We start from the raw sequence: 17,962 nt of genomic DNA, 5'->3' as shown, positions 1-17,962 counted from the left end.
GTGCTATTTGTGCTGTTTGCAGTAATTTAAAATATTCATCTGGACCGAAAATGGAATGACAGATGCAATATGAACTTCATTAAATTATTGGCGATATAGCGTCATCAAGGACCAGTGTTTATCACAGGTATGGTGAATTTAAACGACGTCGTAGATCACTCCGTAAAGGTCATTCAAAACAAGTTCTGGTTCCAGAAACTATTGATGCTGTCCGCGATATATCAAAATCTTCATGTGGCCTATGGTATTCCGTCTTAAAGGGTTTGCCTGGAAAGAACCATTCATTACAGATCTTTAAAAACTATCAAAATAGGCTCCCTTTGCGACGATGCAGCGCTGTCTGCGCGATTTCCAAACATTGAAGGCGTCACGGAAGGCATGCTCTGGAATAGCCTTGAGAGTCGCGGATAATGCTGCTTGAATCCCCTTTGTCATCTCAAAATGCTTGCCTTTCATCGGCCTTTTCAGGCAAGGAAACAAAAAGTCCATGACTCGTCATCTGTGATTACGCTACTAAAAAATTGGAGGTCACTCCCACACATCTCAAATTTTCTTGGCGCACTTCCACTCGCCACACTTTCTGACTGCAAAACTTTTCGCACACCAGTCACATTGTCGGTGTTTGTCGAAGTCGCTGGTCTCCCAGCACGGTCTTCGTCAAAGCCTGATGCCATCGAAACACACCACTTCTTGATAAAGCAACATCTGAGTAAGCCTGCTTGAACATATCAAACGTCTCTGTCGCAGATTTACCGAGTTTCACACAGAATTTAATCGCGTACCTTTGTTCTAACGAATGCTGTATTTCGGCTTGCTCCACTCACAGAAACACGTCTTCAGAAAATGTTCGTCTTGATTATCCAAGTGCTCGGAGACAACTGACCAGCCACTTGCTCGTTAGCTAGGAAAACCCTCTACGCTGTCTAGGACGCGCCAGTAATAATATGTTTCATGTTTCATCCTTTTAGTCGGAAAGCATTGTTTCACAGAGGTTAACGTGGTTTTGCAAAAAAAAGAGTGATTTTGAAACCAGTCGTGATTTCACTTTTCTTGGACACAAATGATCTTTCAAAATGGTTTTTACTGATCCTTCTAATATCCCAACGATGCCAGTGAGATCTCTAACTGTGAAACGACAATTCTCCATAACCAATTCCTTTATTTTATAATGTGTTTATCATTAGTTGTTATTGATGCCCGTCTTGGACGTGGTTTGTCGTCAGCGCGTTCTTGACCCTCTGAGAATAATTTGTGCTAATCAAAAACACTAGCTCGCGGCAAAGAATTATCACCGAAGGGCATTTTTAACATTCTGAATGTTTCGGCACCACAAATCTAATTCCGCAGACAAAATTTAATGGAAATTCTTTGTTGAATAATTCCACTCATCGTAAAAATCGTCGAATGCACTTTATGAACTTCTGAAAGACAAGCGTATACTAAACACTATTGAATATTTTGATGTAACATTTGACACAGATGTCACTGACAGTTTCACCAACCTAGAAAAAAATATTTCGATTAATGGGTTTTGTCGCGAAATTTAAATTAAAAAGTCTAACTATTTACAAAGTATTATGTAATGTTCTTAAGGAGGAAAACTTTTCCCCTTTTCTCAATTACTTATATCAGCGGTTTATTAAATTAAATGCCCACGTGTTGTCACAATATTAAAAATTAATTTCTTCAGAATCTTTATTAACTTTTTAATAGAGTACACGCTTTTTATTACAGGCTTATACATTTCAAGGAAGTGACCACATCATCAAACCACATTTGAGGTTTTCAAATAACTTTTATAGAAACTCAACATTAAACATTATAACCACATTATTTGAAATCATATGACATTTCTAATAATAAATAAATAATTTTCATTAAAGCATATGCCACTTGCATGCTTTACCCTCTTCTACCATTTGGATAAATATTTATTAAAATTTCGCAATTATATCCCGGTGTTACATACAAATAGGATTTAATTATAGTCCTGTCATAGTAATATTACTTGGCGCACTTTTGGTCTATTAAATGCGACCAATCATATATAAGGGCATATGAAATGAGAACGAAATGTCAGAAGATTGTTAGAGTCAAGCTATTTAGACGTTTACTCAAGTAATTTCGTGGTGAAATTTATTATTAGTGAGATTTTGTATATAAACCACAGGCTAGTGATTTGTGAAAATTCAGAATAAGTTTGAAAATATTACAAATTCTCGTCGTGAAAGAACCAGAAACCTACTTAATGTCCTGAAGACAGGATTAATCCGATTACATCCATTAAGTGGTTGTGTTCACTAGCAAGACAGAAAAATCGCGTTTTTTGTGATTTTTTGAAGAGCAATTTAGTTTGATATCCATATAAGTATAAAAATGTGCTTTTTTCGAATTTAATAAACTTCAATACTCGGTGATTTATTTTGAAATATTGCTAATTCCCTTGATCCTGTTGTTGATCTGAAAGAGGACCTCCGAAAGTAGGTCTCTAGCCGCGAGGAATATTTTTCTGTTAAAAATCTCAAATCCAAAAAAAAAACTATCGCTATGAAAGAAGGATACAGGTTGTGATCATAGGGCTAGTCAATTCGCGGCTCATTATTCTTACGTCCGAAAATGCCAAGTCGATCGGTTCAGGAAAAAATGCGTTTAAGGTTTTTAGGTTTTATTGATTCGAGGCATGTCTTTTATATTTCGGGATTAGAGAACAAAAAATAAATATTAATAATCGAAAGTCGCTTTATTTCGTTTAAAAATATTCTCGATGAGATCTTTGATACTCCGCACTGCAACTGTTTGAACCAATCAGCGAAGCACTTTTCTCTGATTGGATTATTATTACATGCCTTTTGATAGTGTCAACCGCCTCTTCAGGTGTCGCAAAACCTTTACCTCTTAACTTATTTTACTCGTACGGGAATAAGAAGAAGTCATACGGTGCCAAGTCAGGACTATACGGTGGCGAACTCATCAAATTGATGTTTTGAGTGCTCAAAAATGCAGTTGGTTCTGTCGATGTGTAAGAGCTCGCATTGGCGTGGTGATGAGCGATTCGTCTTGGGCGGTTAGTTTTCATGATTTCTATTTGCGTGGAAGTGCTTCGTGCGCGAATAATTTTTGCTTACTTTCGGTCTCATACGCGCGAATTCACGTTTCATCACCTGTCACGATGTTACGAGTATATACGTGTTTCGAAGCACCTCTATCGTATTTCTCTCGACTCTCGAAATTGCGAGTTGCCAGATTGGAACATTAGTGTTACTATATAGCGAATATTAAGAGGCAGAATACTTAGTATTACCAAATAATACCTTTCGAATTATAAATAGTTTTAGATAGTCTTATCAGATTTTATTATTAGCTCGGAAAGTATAATTTACAGCAACAGAAAATATTCCTCTAATAATTTCGAGGAGTTCTGAAAGTCCTTCGACATATTAACCCTTGCGTCTATACCGACTATGTAGATCCCATTGTTTGGGAAATAGTATGCTAAGATGGTCTTCATCACAATCTGGGCTAAGATAAATAAATTCAAGGTCAGTTAGAGATCGATGCTATGTAGTCAGCCCAATGGCTTTTCCGAGAACAGATTAACAACATAATCCAAAGTTTTCAAGTAAGTTTGGATATATTTATGACTTCCTCTCATTTCCAAGAGAAATAACACAAAAAGGTGGATTCAATTCGACTATAAATCTTAGTGGTCGGGTCTATGGGTGCAACATGTAAACTTTTTTTCTTTAATTAATCAGAGAGAGATATTATTTAAGCATCAGCTTGATAGTGACAAGATCATCTCCATCAAAAATATTTTTATACCCTGAACAGGATATATTAAGTTTGCCACTGTTTTTGTAAAACCCAGAAGGAACGTAGGAGTCCTTATAAAATAATTTTAAATACTTCCTTTTCTCCACAAGAAGCTGGGCAATATTATGATAATGTATTCTCCAAAGAAATTGTTCAGATGTAGTCACTATAGCATTTAGCTGTCATACAAGCTAAACGATCGGAATTAAGTCCTTGAAACGAATCTTTTGTGTTTGTGAGAGGTATTATAGCTTCGGAGCAACCGAAGTTAATGTTTTTTCTCGTTTTAACAAGCAAAAGCTCTCGGTTAGAAGTCCTCGAGTACCGAATGTTTTCTGCTACGGTTTAGTTTAAAATTCTCACTTATTCGAAGGTAGATTTCCCGTTTGTCTGTAAAATTAAAGCTTAAACTATGAGAAGGAAAAACAGAACCACTTAAGGGGGTATTCTGGTCCAGAAGCATGAATTTCAGGTAATTTTTAAAGTGTCGTAAAAAAGGCAATTAATATTTTTACTATCCATTTTTTTATTAGTTATTTGTTAATTTTCGAAGAGTACAGAACAAAATTAAAAACTAAAAAAAGTAAAAAATTTCAAAAATTATGAGCTGACGAAGTGGGGGGTCTCTAAAAATTTCCACGTGACCATGCCCATGATTTCAACTCTCCTAGTTATCTGGCGACTGCCTGAAAAAAGTTTTTATGGATCACTTGTTCTGGCTATTTCGAATTTTTTAAAAATAATAAAAACAACCATAGACAAGCCTATAAAGAAGACTCCATAAAAATTTCAAGTAAATCGGTCCAGTAGAACCTGAGAAATCGTGGGTATCGTTGAGAAAAACGCGTTTAAAGTTTCGCGTAAAGTCTTTTGTTCGATTAGTTCCGACCGAACCAGTTTGGATGCCGGGTCAGAAAAATGCCTATATCTCCGAAAATAATTTGAATTTTGAAAAATCGTCTTGTACACATATTCTTGAATAGTTAAACTTAAAAAAAAAATCGTTTTTTTTTAATTTCTAGACCAGAATACCCCCTTAACAATTATTTTACCGTTGCTTGGCTAAGTCTTATACTAATTAGTAAATACCTATAAAGAACGCATTATTAAAATTTCTTCTGAACAATAAATTAGCGAATGTTCTTTCTTTATTAAATAACATTTTTTCCATAATTATAGTTCTATCCGACAGTTTCAGCTTTAATCAGAGTAATTGAAAATGAAGAAGGTCCGCAACCCACAAATCAAAACGAACGATTCTTTTACGTGGTTAATTCGAAGTTGGGAGCTAACTGGCATGAAGCTGTTGTATCCGTATAAATTCTTAAATCTGTTACACATGGTTTTCAGCTGGATTGTGATCTCACTAAGTCCGATATCGATTGGTATTGGTGTAATAAAAGCCATGGACGATACATCGATGACTGCAACATTGACCAATTTCCAAGCATCGCTTAATGTTCTATTATTACCATTCAAGGCGCTAGTAATTGCCATAAACTTTAAGCGTTTGCGTAGTGTCGAAGAGATTTTCGAGAATTTGGATAAATTCTATGTAAGAGAAGAGGAACGCTTGGAAATCAAAGATTGCGAAAAGGCTTGCAGAAGTCTATTTTTTACATTCTCTATTTTCTATGCCATGTACGGCGCAATCAGTTGGTTAGTTTCGTTCTTTGCGCTCAACCAAGAAACATTTTGGTTTCCTTTTATCGATTGGATACCGTATCAGCCCCTACGACACTGTTTGCAGTTTTTTTTCGATGTGGTTATTATACATTTCTTACTGCAAACCAATGTGACGAGTGATACCTTTCCGGCGACTTATATACGTGCCTTACGCACCCACATTAAGCTGTTGACGGGCCGCGTCAGTCGTTTAGGCACAAACTCCGACTTTAATGACGAGCAGAATTTTCGGGAATTAGTCGCTTGTATAGCATCACATCAGCAGATATTGCAGTGAGTGATTTCACGTGTCGTTTGAGCTGTATGTATAACTGTCTTTTATTTGCAAGGGTGGCGGATATCGTTGGTTCGATTCTCTCGCTGACCATTTTTCTGCAACTCACATTCGCCGCGGCCATTTTATGCGTTTGCATGCTTAACATATTCATATTCGCCGATCCGATTCATAAGGTTATCACGATTGTATACTATCTGGTTGTTTTGATGCAAACTGTACCCAGCTGCTATCAGGCATCAATGCTCGAGGCGGACTGCGCTAAGTTGCCGGACGCGATCTTTCATTGCAATTGGCTGGATAGGGATAAACGCTTTCGCAAGCTCATCATCTATTTCCTGCATCGCGCACAGAGGGAAATAACATTCACTGGAATTAAACTATTTAGAATCAATTTGAGCACCAATTTATCGGTTCGTTATATATTGGGTAATCGAAAAAGTCTTTTCGCATTTCAATTCTAATAAGTAATTAAGTAAATATGTAGCATATTGTTCGACCACTTTTTGCCATTTTTCCGCTAGAGACATTATTCCATTAGCGTAAAACCTTCGACAGTGTAAATCAAAATTTCGAAATTTCCAGAACGGAAGTGGGCGAACCATTGTGGTGCTACACGAACTGATACAGCATCGTCTTCGTAAACGTCACAAATTTTATTGGTGGCTTGCGTGGCATTCTTCCCTTTTTATATAAAAATTTCGAAATATAGCGAATTTCTTCGTTATTTTCACTCATTTTTGAATAGCTGTAACTTTTTTTCAACATCCCCGAAATAAATTATAATTTTTTGGGTAAATGAAGCTTAAAATCTCATTTTTCCAACACTATATAATACGATACAACCAGATTTGTAGCACTGGAGATGTACCATACGGCTCCAACGACATTTATTGACAAAATACGAAGACACTTTTTCGACTACCCAATAATGTCTGGATACACGTTTTTGGTGTAGCGCTTTTTCGAACATGTACTACTTTCATTACAGATTGCCAAATTCTCGTTTACACTGTACACATTCATAAATGAAATGGGATTTGGGAAAGACTTGAAGGAACGCTTCGAATAGTTATTACTGGATAGTTGAATTCACAATATTTCCTCTCACTTATTGAATATATTCTTATCACTTAAATGCAACACTTAAGTAGTTCAAATAATATAGACAAAAGCTTTTATAATAGTTTAGATGGTTTTTATGAAAGAATTTTTAAATTACTGTTTCTTAGAGGTATCGGAATGAATATTTTATGTAGAGAGAAATTTCGAAATAATAAATCCTTAAAACTTATTATACTTGTATGTTATACCATAAATACATTTTCTTCGTCATAATAAAAAGAGGTGTCTTAGCAATACAAAGAAAACTACTCACGTTTTGGTCGAATCGAACAGTCAGCCTTTCAAATTTCAGCATTTCAATATACAAAAATGTAAGGTGTGGAACTTTGAATCAATTCCAAATTTATTGTTTTTCAACACATACATATAAATAATTGATCAGGGTGATGAGACGAGTTGAAATCCGAGTGACTGTCGGGCAAAAAAGTTCTTACTACGAATGAACGCAATCGGACGCAGCCACCCCATTAAAGTTAACCCTTATGTTAAAGGTTCCAGGGTACCCACCGCGGTATATTGTATGAATAGCTTAAAGTAAATTCAACATTTCAGTTTAAACTCCCAAATTGTTGTTTTTAACATGAAGGAAAACTAGTTGTGAATGCATTTAACTAATTTATTTTTTATTCTTTGTTTTTAATAAGTTTAAAATTTCGCCATCGCACGCTGGTCGATTTCATAGGTTAAAGTTATAAAAGTTTGAAATTTACCACTATTTGTATCAAGGCTATTTCTTAAAATACCAATAAAACTAACGGTAAATACATTTTTGTCTATCCCATTCGTAGGGGCTACGAAAAGCAAGAGAAGTGAGACAATAGAAACACACGGACTGTGTAGTGAAAATAGCACAAAAATTAGCTCTTATAATAAATTAAATTGCGATAGTGTTTAATCCCCATAAATCGAACTGAGTGCTGATAATAAAGGCATATGTTATATAACAAAGTAGTTTTCATGTAAGATGTTGTTTTATTATTTTAAAACAATTGTTAAGTGCCCTTTTGAGTGCTATGTTTTTCCTTATACATCGATTTAAGGTATACAAAAAGTTGTGATCCCTGTCTCGCCCTTAAATGAGTCAAGTTTGTTTATATTAGTTAATGTTTTCTAAGTCTATGCTTTGGATTTCAGCTGCAACTTTCTTTGTTATTCATGTTATTCTACCAGGCATGCGATTTTTTGTGTGTTATTTTTTATAATTTTTTGTATTTACATGTACGTATATTCGTGCATATTTTATTGTTTTTTTTTCATCATACATATATACACATATTTGAGCTTTGGTTTTCATTTTCTCACTTTTATCAAATGTTTGTTTTATACGTACTTTTATTTAGGCACATCATATCGGTGTAAACTTGAGGTTGAGATAAAAAAATTATTGGACCACATTGCGTCAGAAATGTAATTAATGAACGGAATGAGCCACATATTCCTATTGATAATAGGTAATTAGAGGAACCTATTATCAATAGGAATATGTCGCTTTGATGGCAATTCTGGTCAGAGCAAAATAAGCAGAAATTTGAAAATAATAATTTGGACGACAATAATTTATTTGTGAAGGCATATGTCCCTGTATAACTGATAATAAAATCGCAAAATGATGAAGAGCACGAACACATTTGGAAAAACTGCCGACCGACTTTCGTCCACCCGCTATTGCCATCCTGTTCAAATTTAGAAATGGAATTAGTTTAATAATCCTTCTATGCACTTGATTTGCGCTACATCCTGCAAAGGAATTAACTAAAAAATATTTATCTTCCTTCGTTAGTCCGTAAAATTTAAATTCACGCTCCTGATGTTATTGACATTTTATTAAAATCAGTTTTGATTTAGTTGAATAATATTCCAAAAAATCTTTTTTTCGTTTATCAAATTTTGTAGTTTAAAATATTTGTTTAAAATTTGTTACCATCGGGGGGTGGCAGAGTGGGAAACGGGAGAGGGAGATTTTAAAAAGCTTTAGCAAAAGTTTCACTTTTATAAATGCAGTGGAAGTTTTTTTGGCCGCTGATTCCATACAAGACCGACCACTGTGCATCGCCCCATTCGCAAACGGGTACCCGGGTACACAGTGAAAATCATAGGAAACAAATTAAGGATAATTTCTATATGTTTATCGTTTTTCTAAAAAACCCTATGTGTCTGACAGTATAAGAGTTAAACATAGTATATGTATCAGAGAACTGCAACGAGTAATAAATTTTTGTTCATAAGCGGGTATTGCTCCGTTACTCTGTCTGATCCTGTCAGTTCGATTCATGTACAACCGAACCGTTTGTCTTCAAATCGGCGATAGAGAACCACTTTAAGTCACTATCGATCAGCTTATACATGATTTGTTTATGAACGTTCGCATCAGCAGATAATACCTGAAATGATGAATACGTATGCTTCAATGATTGAAATGATCGACAGCGTTCGGTTCGTATATCATCATCTACACACTGATTTACTCGTGCACTTCTGTTCTATTTCAAATACATTTGTATGTATACACATATGTTATATGTATAATGGAAATTCCATCCAGTAACTACATATGAATAACCAATGTATGTATATAAGTATGTACGTACCCGATGGATTTTCTATTGTTTACGCTTCGAAAATTTGTAACATGCACACATTTTCAAAACTGATACATTTATTGCTACACATGATTCAAATCAATTCAGCAGAAAATTGTTGTTGTTTGCTGTACTCGTAGATTTACTTATAGTTTACCCGAAGTTTCACATCAATTCAAATAATCGTCGCAACGCTATGAACTGACATGATACGATTTGAACCGAAGCCAACCATACCGTTTACTCGAGCGTGATTGCCGAAGAACAGATGGTTCATGTTGCATCAAATCAGTTGACGTTGGCGGGTACTCGAATTGATCAACAATGTTGTCTATGATGAACTGAGTTGATTTGATTGTGTTTTTGGCACGAGTGTTTGTTCTGATTTGATCATACTCGTTGCAGCTCTCTGATATGCATATATATACATAAATAATCGCTTGGATTTCGGTCCTCTGGATAACTTTTCATACCTTACAGTATTTCCCAGGCTTTGATTCCTGGAAGTTGCAAGAGTATAAAATGTTTGGTTGCACTCGAACTTAACCCTTTCTTACTTGTTTATAATTAACGACATTGAACACATTGCACAAGATTCACGGGATGCTCGTCACATATTGGCTTGTAACAATTTGCACAGTTCTTACGAGTCTTTCGGCGTCTTTTTATCGGCAAGGCATTGCAGACATGGCAAGATTCTGTTAATATTTTTTTACACATCACAAACTGGAGCTGCCTTGTCTTCTTTTTTACGTTGACTTCAAGTATTACTATCGTCGAGTCTTAAAAACGCAAAATCAGTCCCATCGTGGCGCGATACAGCGGATAAGAATTGGAGTGCCACATAGTAAAAGTATGATCTGTATTTGAATTATTTGCGCTAGCACAAATCAAGATACCGAAGAATGAATAAGTTTCGGGTATCGTAACGGGATTCCATTGATGCTGAGAGTTTGGATGGTCAGAATTACATTCTTGAAAAATAGTTTCGGCTTTTTTGTTAGTGTGTCGGGCGATTATACCAACAATTTCGTAGGTAAAAATTTTTTCTGATGCTGAGTTATTCGAATTTTGCTTCAAGCATATTGTACTTCGCAATAAAAATCCCATATGATTCTTGAGCTCGTCCTAAAATAATAGTAACGACATAAATTAATTATTTAAGAACAAACAATTATTATTTCAATCATTGTTAATAACAAATGTTTCACTGTCGCCTTCCTCAATCTCGCTATTCTAAACCTCGTCTTGTACTGCTAAATTCCCTTCAGCGATTTCTCCCGTATCTTCAGAATCTTCTGGTTGACCATGTTCTCAATGATTTTCTTGATTTAAAGTTTGACGTTTAGCTGTATTTGCTGAAGTCCAGTCTTTGTCATCACTGTCAGATAATCCGCTCGAATCACTGTCATAATCTCCAAGTAGTTTTCTCAAATATTCATTTCTTTCGGTTGCACTTAACCTAATGAATTAATTATTATATTATATGAGTCGCTAATAATTTAATTACACAGAATTTAAATTAAAACAATATGTAATACAAGTAATGTACATAATAATGTTAAATATACATATGTAAAGTTTATTTACCTAAATAGTCAGCTCTCGACAGTTGTTCCATAGCTTTATTTTTCATTGTGAAAGAAACATCATAAATAATACACGTCTGACTCCACCAAAAATCTAATACGTACCAGAAATACTCGACTCTAGTGTTGCGTTTTTTTCTCTCCAATGGCATCTGCTCGGCTCCCAACGATGACCAACGGCAGACTACCTGGAGTGCCCCAAATAGGTTTAAGATGTCATTCACAATTCTACATTGTTATTATTATTTATTTTTCTTTACATTGTTACTAATTATTAATATTTAAAAAAAAAAATAATCAAAAAAAAATTTTTTAATAAAATAAAAATTTTTATAATACTCATGTTTGGGTTGTTAAAAGACGTCGGTAAAGTTGGTTGCTAACATAAGGGTTAAGATAATGCCTGAAGGTATCCCTACCGACACTGTGACAATGTATGTAATCGGAAGATAACTGGTGGATATTATGGTACTGTTAAAAAATACTAAAAGCTCGATATATTGATAACCAATAACTTCAGGGACATTAAAGTTTTATCATCGAGATGGTATTAGACAGATTTATAAGTTCCAAATTGTACAATGGGCGTGGCATCGCTCTCTTTTTGGTGAAATCGCATATTTCGGGATCTGCTAAACCGATTTCAACCAAATTCGTAAAATGACTACATTGAGATTCCTCTGTCACAGTATGAAATCGGACTACAATCTCGCATTTACAATTTTAGATTCTTTTATTTTACGATATACAAATCAAGAAACAATTAATGTAACGGGACAAAACTTTGCACGAATTGTGTCTTTGACGTGAGCCACCTCATGACTACAAACTATCCAAATTGAATCAAAACTGTTCAAGTTATAGTTAACTATTGACTGAAAATGTCGGTAAATGTGTGAGATATATAATTGAAATTCAAGGATAATCTTTGCCTGGCAATAGCATGTCTATGTGTAAAAAATGGGTTGAATCGGGTGGGAAAGTATTGACCAGCTCCATATACCTAATTTCGAACATCCGGGTGACTGTATACCGTATATATCGGCCAACATATGAATTATTTAATGAGAATGAGAGAGCGTGATTTACTCACAACTGTGTATCTTTGTGTTAAAATGGTTAAAATTGGGCGAAAACTTAACCTAACCTCCATATACCTAATATCAGGATTTTCGAACACCCGGCTGACTTTACTTACTGATACATGATTGTAAGTGAGGAACCTTGATGAAACCTTAAGAGCTCTTTATTAGCTTGTGGCCTTTTAACTGCATCTAGTATTGGCACAAGATAGTTAAAATCGGATCACTACTATCTCCTATATACTCAATATAAAATGGTATCTAGTCCCTTTTACGGTCGCCCCTGTAAGCTGTACTAAACTTATGATTAAACTCATGTTTGAGACGAAAATGGTTGACGACCTAGCGAGGTTATCAATTTCAATTTAATCAAATCTTGTTTCTACGGAAACATTAAACACTCAATCTACATTGGAATCACGACTACAAGCGGCAACTCTGCAATTCAGTTTCCATTAATCGATGATTTAAGAAGTTCGGATTCGGGCGATTTCAATAATCGATAATCATATTTTTCCATTATTTCTCTTCGTCCTATTTATAAATAACTGTATTTATTTAAAAATATTTGTAAAACGATTCTTTTATCCATTTTATGTGGTGATTGCAAAGCAAAGCTTTCGAGGAATATGCGTACCTTCTTCGACTTATATTATGGACGTGGTAGTGAAGAATTCGAGACAAATGAATCGTTTCAGATGATATTTTCGTGTTGGGCACTACTTGGGATAAAACCATTGAAACCTTATGGGTTCCTTCGATCATTGCACGTGGCGTTCGGCTGTATTTGTCTGTTCATGTGCCCGGTGGTTTGCGTTGTTGGCTTCATGCAAGTTTCGCAAAATTCATCTATGACCGTTATACTTACTACTCTACAAGCAACAGTCAATGCGCTAGGTCTACCGCTAAAGACGCTCGTTGTAGTATTGTACATAGATCGTCTACGTAGTGTCGAACCGATTTTCAAAAGTTTGGATGGACGCTATCAGAATCCACAGGGACGTTTCGCAAGAAGGGAACACGTTATCCAATCAGCACACTTATTCGTAACTCTTCTCGCTTTATATTTCGCTTATTGCACCGTTTCTTGGCTAACATCAGTTTTTACGCACACTCAACCGCTAAACATATGGTTGCCACTTCTTGACTGGATTGCACATCCGTCCATACACTTTTGGCTTCATTTTCTCATCGAGGTGGTTTATTTATACCTACTTTTTGCTGATCATTCAAAGCATGAACGATCTATATCCGGCTGTTTACATCAAAGCCTTACGTACACATAACGGAACGTATCAGCAGGTTGGGCGAGAATCCGGAGCTAACCGACGAGGATAATTATCACGAATTAATTGATTGCGTACGCTCGCATCAGGAATTATTGCAGTAAGAATTAGCTTCATGTGCTAAGCAGTAAACTTGTAATTTCTCCATCCCCCAACAGAATCTCTAGGGCTGTGGGCTCTGTTTTCTCGATCACCGTCTTTATACAGCTGACAATAGCTGCTGCCATACTCTGTGTTTGCATGCTCAACTTTTTTGTCTATTACGGTTGCTTGGTGATACAAACCTCACTCACTTGCTATCAGGCATCGATGCTTGAGGTAGACTGCGTAAAGTTGGCCAATGCGATCTTCCATTGCAATTGGTGGAATATGGATAGACGTTCGCGTCGTGTATTGATCTATTTTTTGCATCGCGCACAGAAGGAAATCTCTTTTGTAGCTGTTAAGTTTTTCAAAATTAATTTGGGCACTTTTCTGTCGGTAAGTCGTGAGATGAAAGTGGACAATACACTCTCACAAATTTATAAGAGAGAAATAATTTCATTTGCTTTTTCTTTCAAGATCGCCAAATTCTCATTTTCTTTATATACCTTCGTCACCAAAATTGGTGTCGGAGAGAAAATAAAGCATTAACTGGAGAAAGAAGCGAAGATATAATGATTTAAGTAAAAGTGTTGTCTAAGCTGAATTTATTGTAGTTTTATAAATTTGATGTTACTTGTTTTAAGCTTTATATTGTCGTTAATATATAGTTTTCAAATATTAATCAATTAGAATATTCATTTGTTTATTTTTCCGAAAAATCGGGACTGTTTCAATGCATCTACGGTTTGGATTTGCCGATATCGTGTCCACAGTTTTCAGCGTTTGCCAATCCAAGTTTCTCTACACACCCCGGTATTGATGGTGGATTTTTTTAAGCAAACTCGTACAGCTAGTAACGATATGGTTTTACGAAGGATTATCAATCAGTGCGTGATCAGTTAGAACTTGCAATGTGCAGTAAAGCGAACACACAATTGTTGACCAGAAGGGTTCTACAACCGCTCATATACTGGCATTATCATTGTCGTTTATGATGGTGAGATAAGAGTGCTGTTTGTCCATATAACATGAAATGCTTTGTGGTTCCCCTTTCCTAATTTTCATATTGCGTATTGTTCGAGTAAACTGATGGTTTCGTCGATAAAATACACCCTGTCCAGAAAGTATCGGGAATTCTTCATTTAAATCTCCCGCTTATATGGATGACAGGTAAATTTTTTTTCCTCGGTTGGTACAACTGTCCTTAATTTTGATGCCAAAAATTAGCTCGATCTGTCAACCAGTGTATTTACAGCAGCTGTTTATGTCAGTCGACTTCAGTAGTGTTTGTCGAGTTTTAAAATTTAAATCAACATATTTGTGTTAAATTTTGGCCAAACACTCTACAACTATCATTGACCAAACACCGTGTTCATCCCATATAGCCCCCTGTGAGTTTTACCTTTCTCCACACTGAAATATCCACTTCGCGGAGCACGCTTCGACTAAATTGAATACATCAAAAGAAATTCGACGCGAGAGCTGAAGACCATCCCGGAAAGTGTTTATAAAAAATGTTGGCACATGTGAATTGCTTCAAATGGTATTACTTTAAAGGCGATAAAATAAATTTGGATGATGATTGAAAAATTTTCGTTTTCTTTATAAATTTCCGATATTTTCTTGAAGGGTGGAACAGTATATCAGGTGTTTAAAAATGTTCTTTCCATACCTAAACTAGTAAAAATGCATACTCAGAACGTTTTGACATACGAGCGCTATTTGTGTCGCTTACAGTAACTTAAAATCTTCATCTTGGAAAAAAAATGGAATTGAATCGCGAAAATTTTCGCGCGTATATATTTAAATCTATCTCGGCAACAGTGCAGCAATAAACATACTTCTATATTTGGCAATGAAACACCATCAAGGACCAATGTTTACCGATGGTTAAGTGAATTTAATTGAGGTACTAATTCACTCCAAAACGAATTTCGTCAAGGTCGAGTAAACTCGATTGTTGTTCTCGAAACTATTGATACTGTGAGTAAACTAATATAGCAAGCTCATCATGTGATTTATCATCAAATTGTGATACAAATAGGCATTCGTGGAAGAAGCGTACATTCAACACGGAAATTTGACTGTAGAAAGTTTTTTTACGTTGGATCCCACACAAGTTGTTGATCGCTCAAAAAAGTCGCTGAAGGGTGCTTCGAACTTCAGTCGACTATAGAGATGATTCAAAACGAATCAAATCTAACAAAAGCACTTCCAAACAAATGGTTGCCTGGTTTTGGGAAAAAATTTACATGTCGAATTTGTTTGTCAGTTGACTTACTAGAAAACAGGAAAACCAACCGTATAAGATGAATCTATAGTTCAGCCGGAATCCCTGATGCCGGATGAATTTATAAGACTCATCATCAATGATGATGCTATCCTGCAACGCAGTAAGCTCTTCTGACCCCAAAACCTCTGCTGGGTAGTTGTGAGCACTATAGATATATGTATGTATATATATGCGCTGGCCCGCCACCACCGGAGTGGGATTTGAAACGGAGTGTTGTTCTCCGACCCCTTTAGACTCTTAGAACTCGGCGATTTTAAAGGGGCTATCTGTACGCTCTTCCGCTTCGCTGGAAGATTTATCTGGTTGTGTCAGAAGGGGGAGCTCTTTGTGTAAAGCAGGCGGCGCCTCCGATGCCCACGTCTAGCACCGGACGCAGAGTTAACTCCTGCTTCTCTCTTAGTATACTCTAGCGACTTTCCGCCCTGGAGGTGCCTCAGGTATCACTTAAGAGTATTTTCGATTTCCGATATTATAATTTCCGCCGTTCTGTTTGATTGTAATCAAATTGACTCACGATTTCTTTTATTTTATTTACTTTCCATAATTCTACTCTTTCTGGAACCGGATCACATGAATATAAACTAATAACTTAAATCAATCTATTTTATACTGTTAAAATGGAAAAAAACCTTCTCATTTGCCTGCTGGGAGCACTAGACCGTAGGCGGCCGCACTTAAGCACATTGCACCCAATGTGGTAGCCAAATAAAGCTTTATTCAGCAACTCAGTGGGTTTGTGAAAACACTTTTAGCCATGTAAGATATCTTGTCTTAGCTGGGCTTTCGCAAAGATAATGTTCCAGCATTTTATCATCCTCTACTCATGCTCTACATACCGCCGAGTTCACTTTTCCAATATTTTGATGGTGGGATCTTAAGAGTAGGTGGCCTTTGATGACCCCTACAATGTTACTAAGTTCTCGCTTGCCAAGAACTGGAAGCGTTTTGGTTAGACAACCAATAACTTCACGCCATGGTATGCCCTGTGTTGTTGTTCCAAGACCTGAGGTGTTCCTGTAGGAACCCTTGCTTCAAACAGCCCTTTTAGTTTCTTTTATTCCGAGTTATGTACTTACTGAGGGTCTAGTTAGTTCCAGTTTACATAACGTAATGCAGTGGGAATTGGTATTGGTATACGGATAGTCTTAATTAGCGCTTGGCTATCCATTAGAAGGTTTATCGGCTTGCCGGCTAAAGCAAAAGTAGACTTGGCACAATTTTAGCCAGAAAGACGGAATTGAAGTCACTGAATTTGAAGCTGTCTTCTGCCTATAAATTACGACCGAAGAAATCCGCTCCTCATCCAGTTTCACGTTTTAATTCTTTGGAGAAATGAAGATTTCACCATTGGAATTATTGATCACAGAACCATTAATTAACTTTTCTCGTTTGGAGAATAAAAAACATTGTATTGAGGTAATTCTTTATGGGTCTCCTTTCATTGGTCGTATTGTCAATTTAAACCGAGAACATTAACAATGTTGAGTATAATACTATGCCTTTACCAATGTCCAGTTTGGCTCCAATGACCTAAATTAATGAGCCAGCGACCTTAACCAATGCATCATACTTCATTTGTATATGTCGAGGATATTTCAGAGCCTTTATTAATGTATTGCGCCCGTAATCCCCAGCAAGCAGACCCGCGCACTTGTTCTAGTTGTTTGACTGGACAATTTTTCTATAACAACATCCACCATTGAATAGAGCACGTGAGGTTGTCACTTTGGGGCAAAGGCTCTTCTGCAGGAGTCCTAGATTCGAAGTGCTTTGGAAGCCCTGCTTTCAGTGTGTTCTCTCCAGCTTATTTTTGTTTGTTGGATAATTCCAAGATCTTTGCTTGTGCTCGAGAGTACAATAAAGCTACTCCATAAAGAGGGGAGGTTAAATTGCGAAATATTTTTCATCTTATGTATTCTTCGGATTGACAATTAGGCAATGACCCACCGCCAAGTTGAAGATGTCAAGTACCCTTTCTATTAGCCGGGGTAGACGGTTAAGATTCATCTCTGAACAGAGACCAGTCGGGTCGTCCATATAGCAGACAACCTTAATATTACTACTCTCGAGTATAAGTTTTAATTCATTGATCGAAGTGACCAAACCAAAGGGGATAGGATGCCACAAGTGATCTGGTGAACGATTTTTGTA

At 36.2% G+C, this 17,962-nt stretch overlaps 1 protein-coding gene and 1 pseudogene across 1 annotated transcript; both read left to right on the top strand.

The window, feature by feature from the left end:
• The first annotated feature begins 2,086 nt into the window (after positions 1 to 2,086).
• On the top strand, positions 2,087 to 7,555 carry LOC120773493 (odorant receptor 7a-like). Its single transcript, XM_040102438.1, has 4 exons — positions 2,087 to 2,118; positions 4,993 to 5,772; positions 5,829 to 6,186; positions 6,765 to 7,555. The coding sequence occupies exons 2-4, from the start codon at positions 5,033 to 5,035 to the stop codon at positions 6,843 to 6,845; spliced, it is 1,179 nt and encodes a 392-aa protein (XP_039958372.1). The 5' UTR covers positions 2,087 to 2,118; positions 4,993 to 5,032; the 3' UTR covers positions 6,846 to 7,555.
• A 5,737-nt stretch (positions 7,556 to 13,292) lies between these two features.
• Positions 13,293 to 14,067, top strand: LOC120774588 (annotated as a pseudogene).
• The last annotated feature ends 3,895 nt before the right edge of the window (positions 14,068 to 17,962 follow it).

The sequence above is a fragment of the Bactrocera tryoni genome, chromosome 4 (genome assembly GCF_016617805.1).
Source record: "Bactrocera tryoni isolate S06 chromosome 4, CSIRO_BtryS06_freeze2, whole genome shotgun sequence".
In the NCBI taxonomy this organism is placed as follows: Eukaryota; Metazoa; Arthropoda; class Insecta; order Diptera; family Tephritidae; genus Bactrocera; species Bactrocera tryoni.
This window is presented reverse-complemented; position numbering and strand designations above follow the sequence as displayed.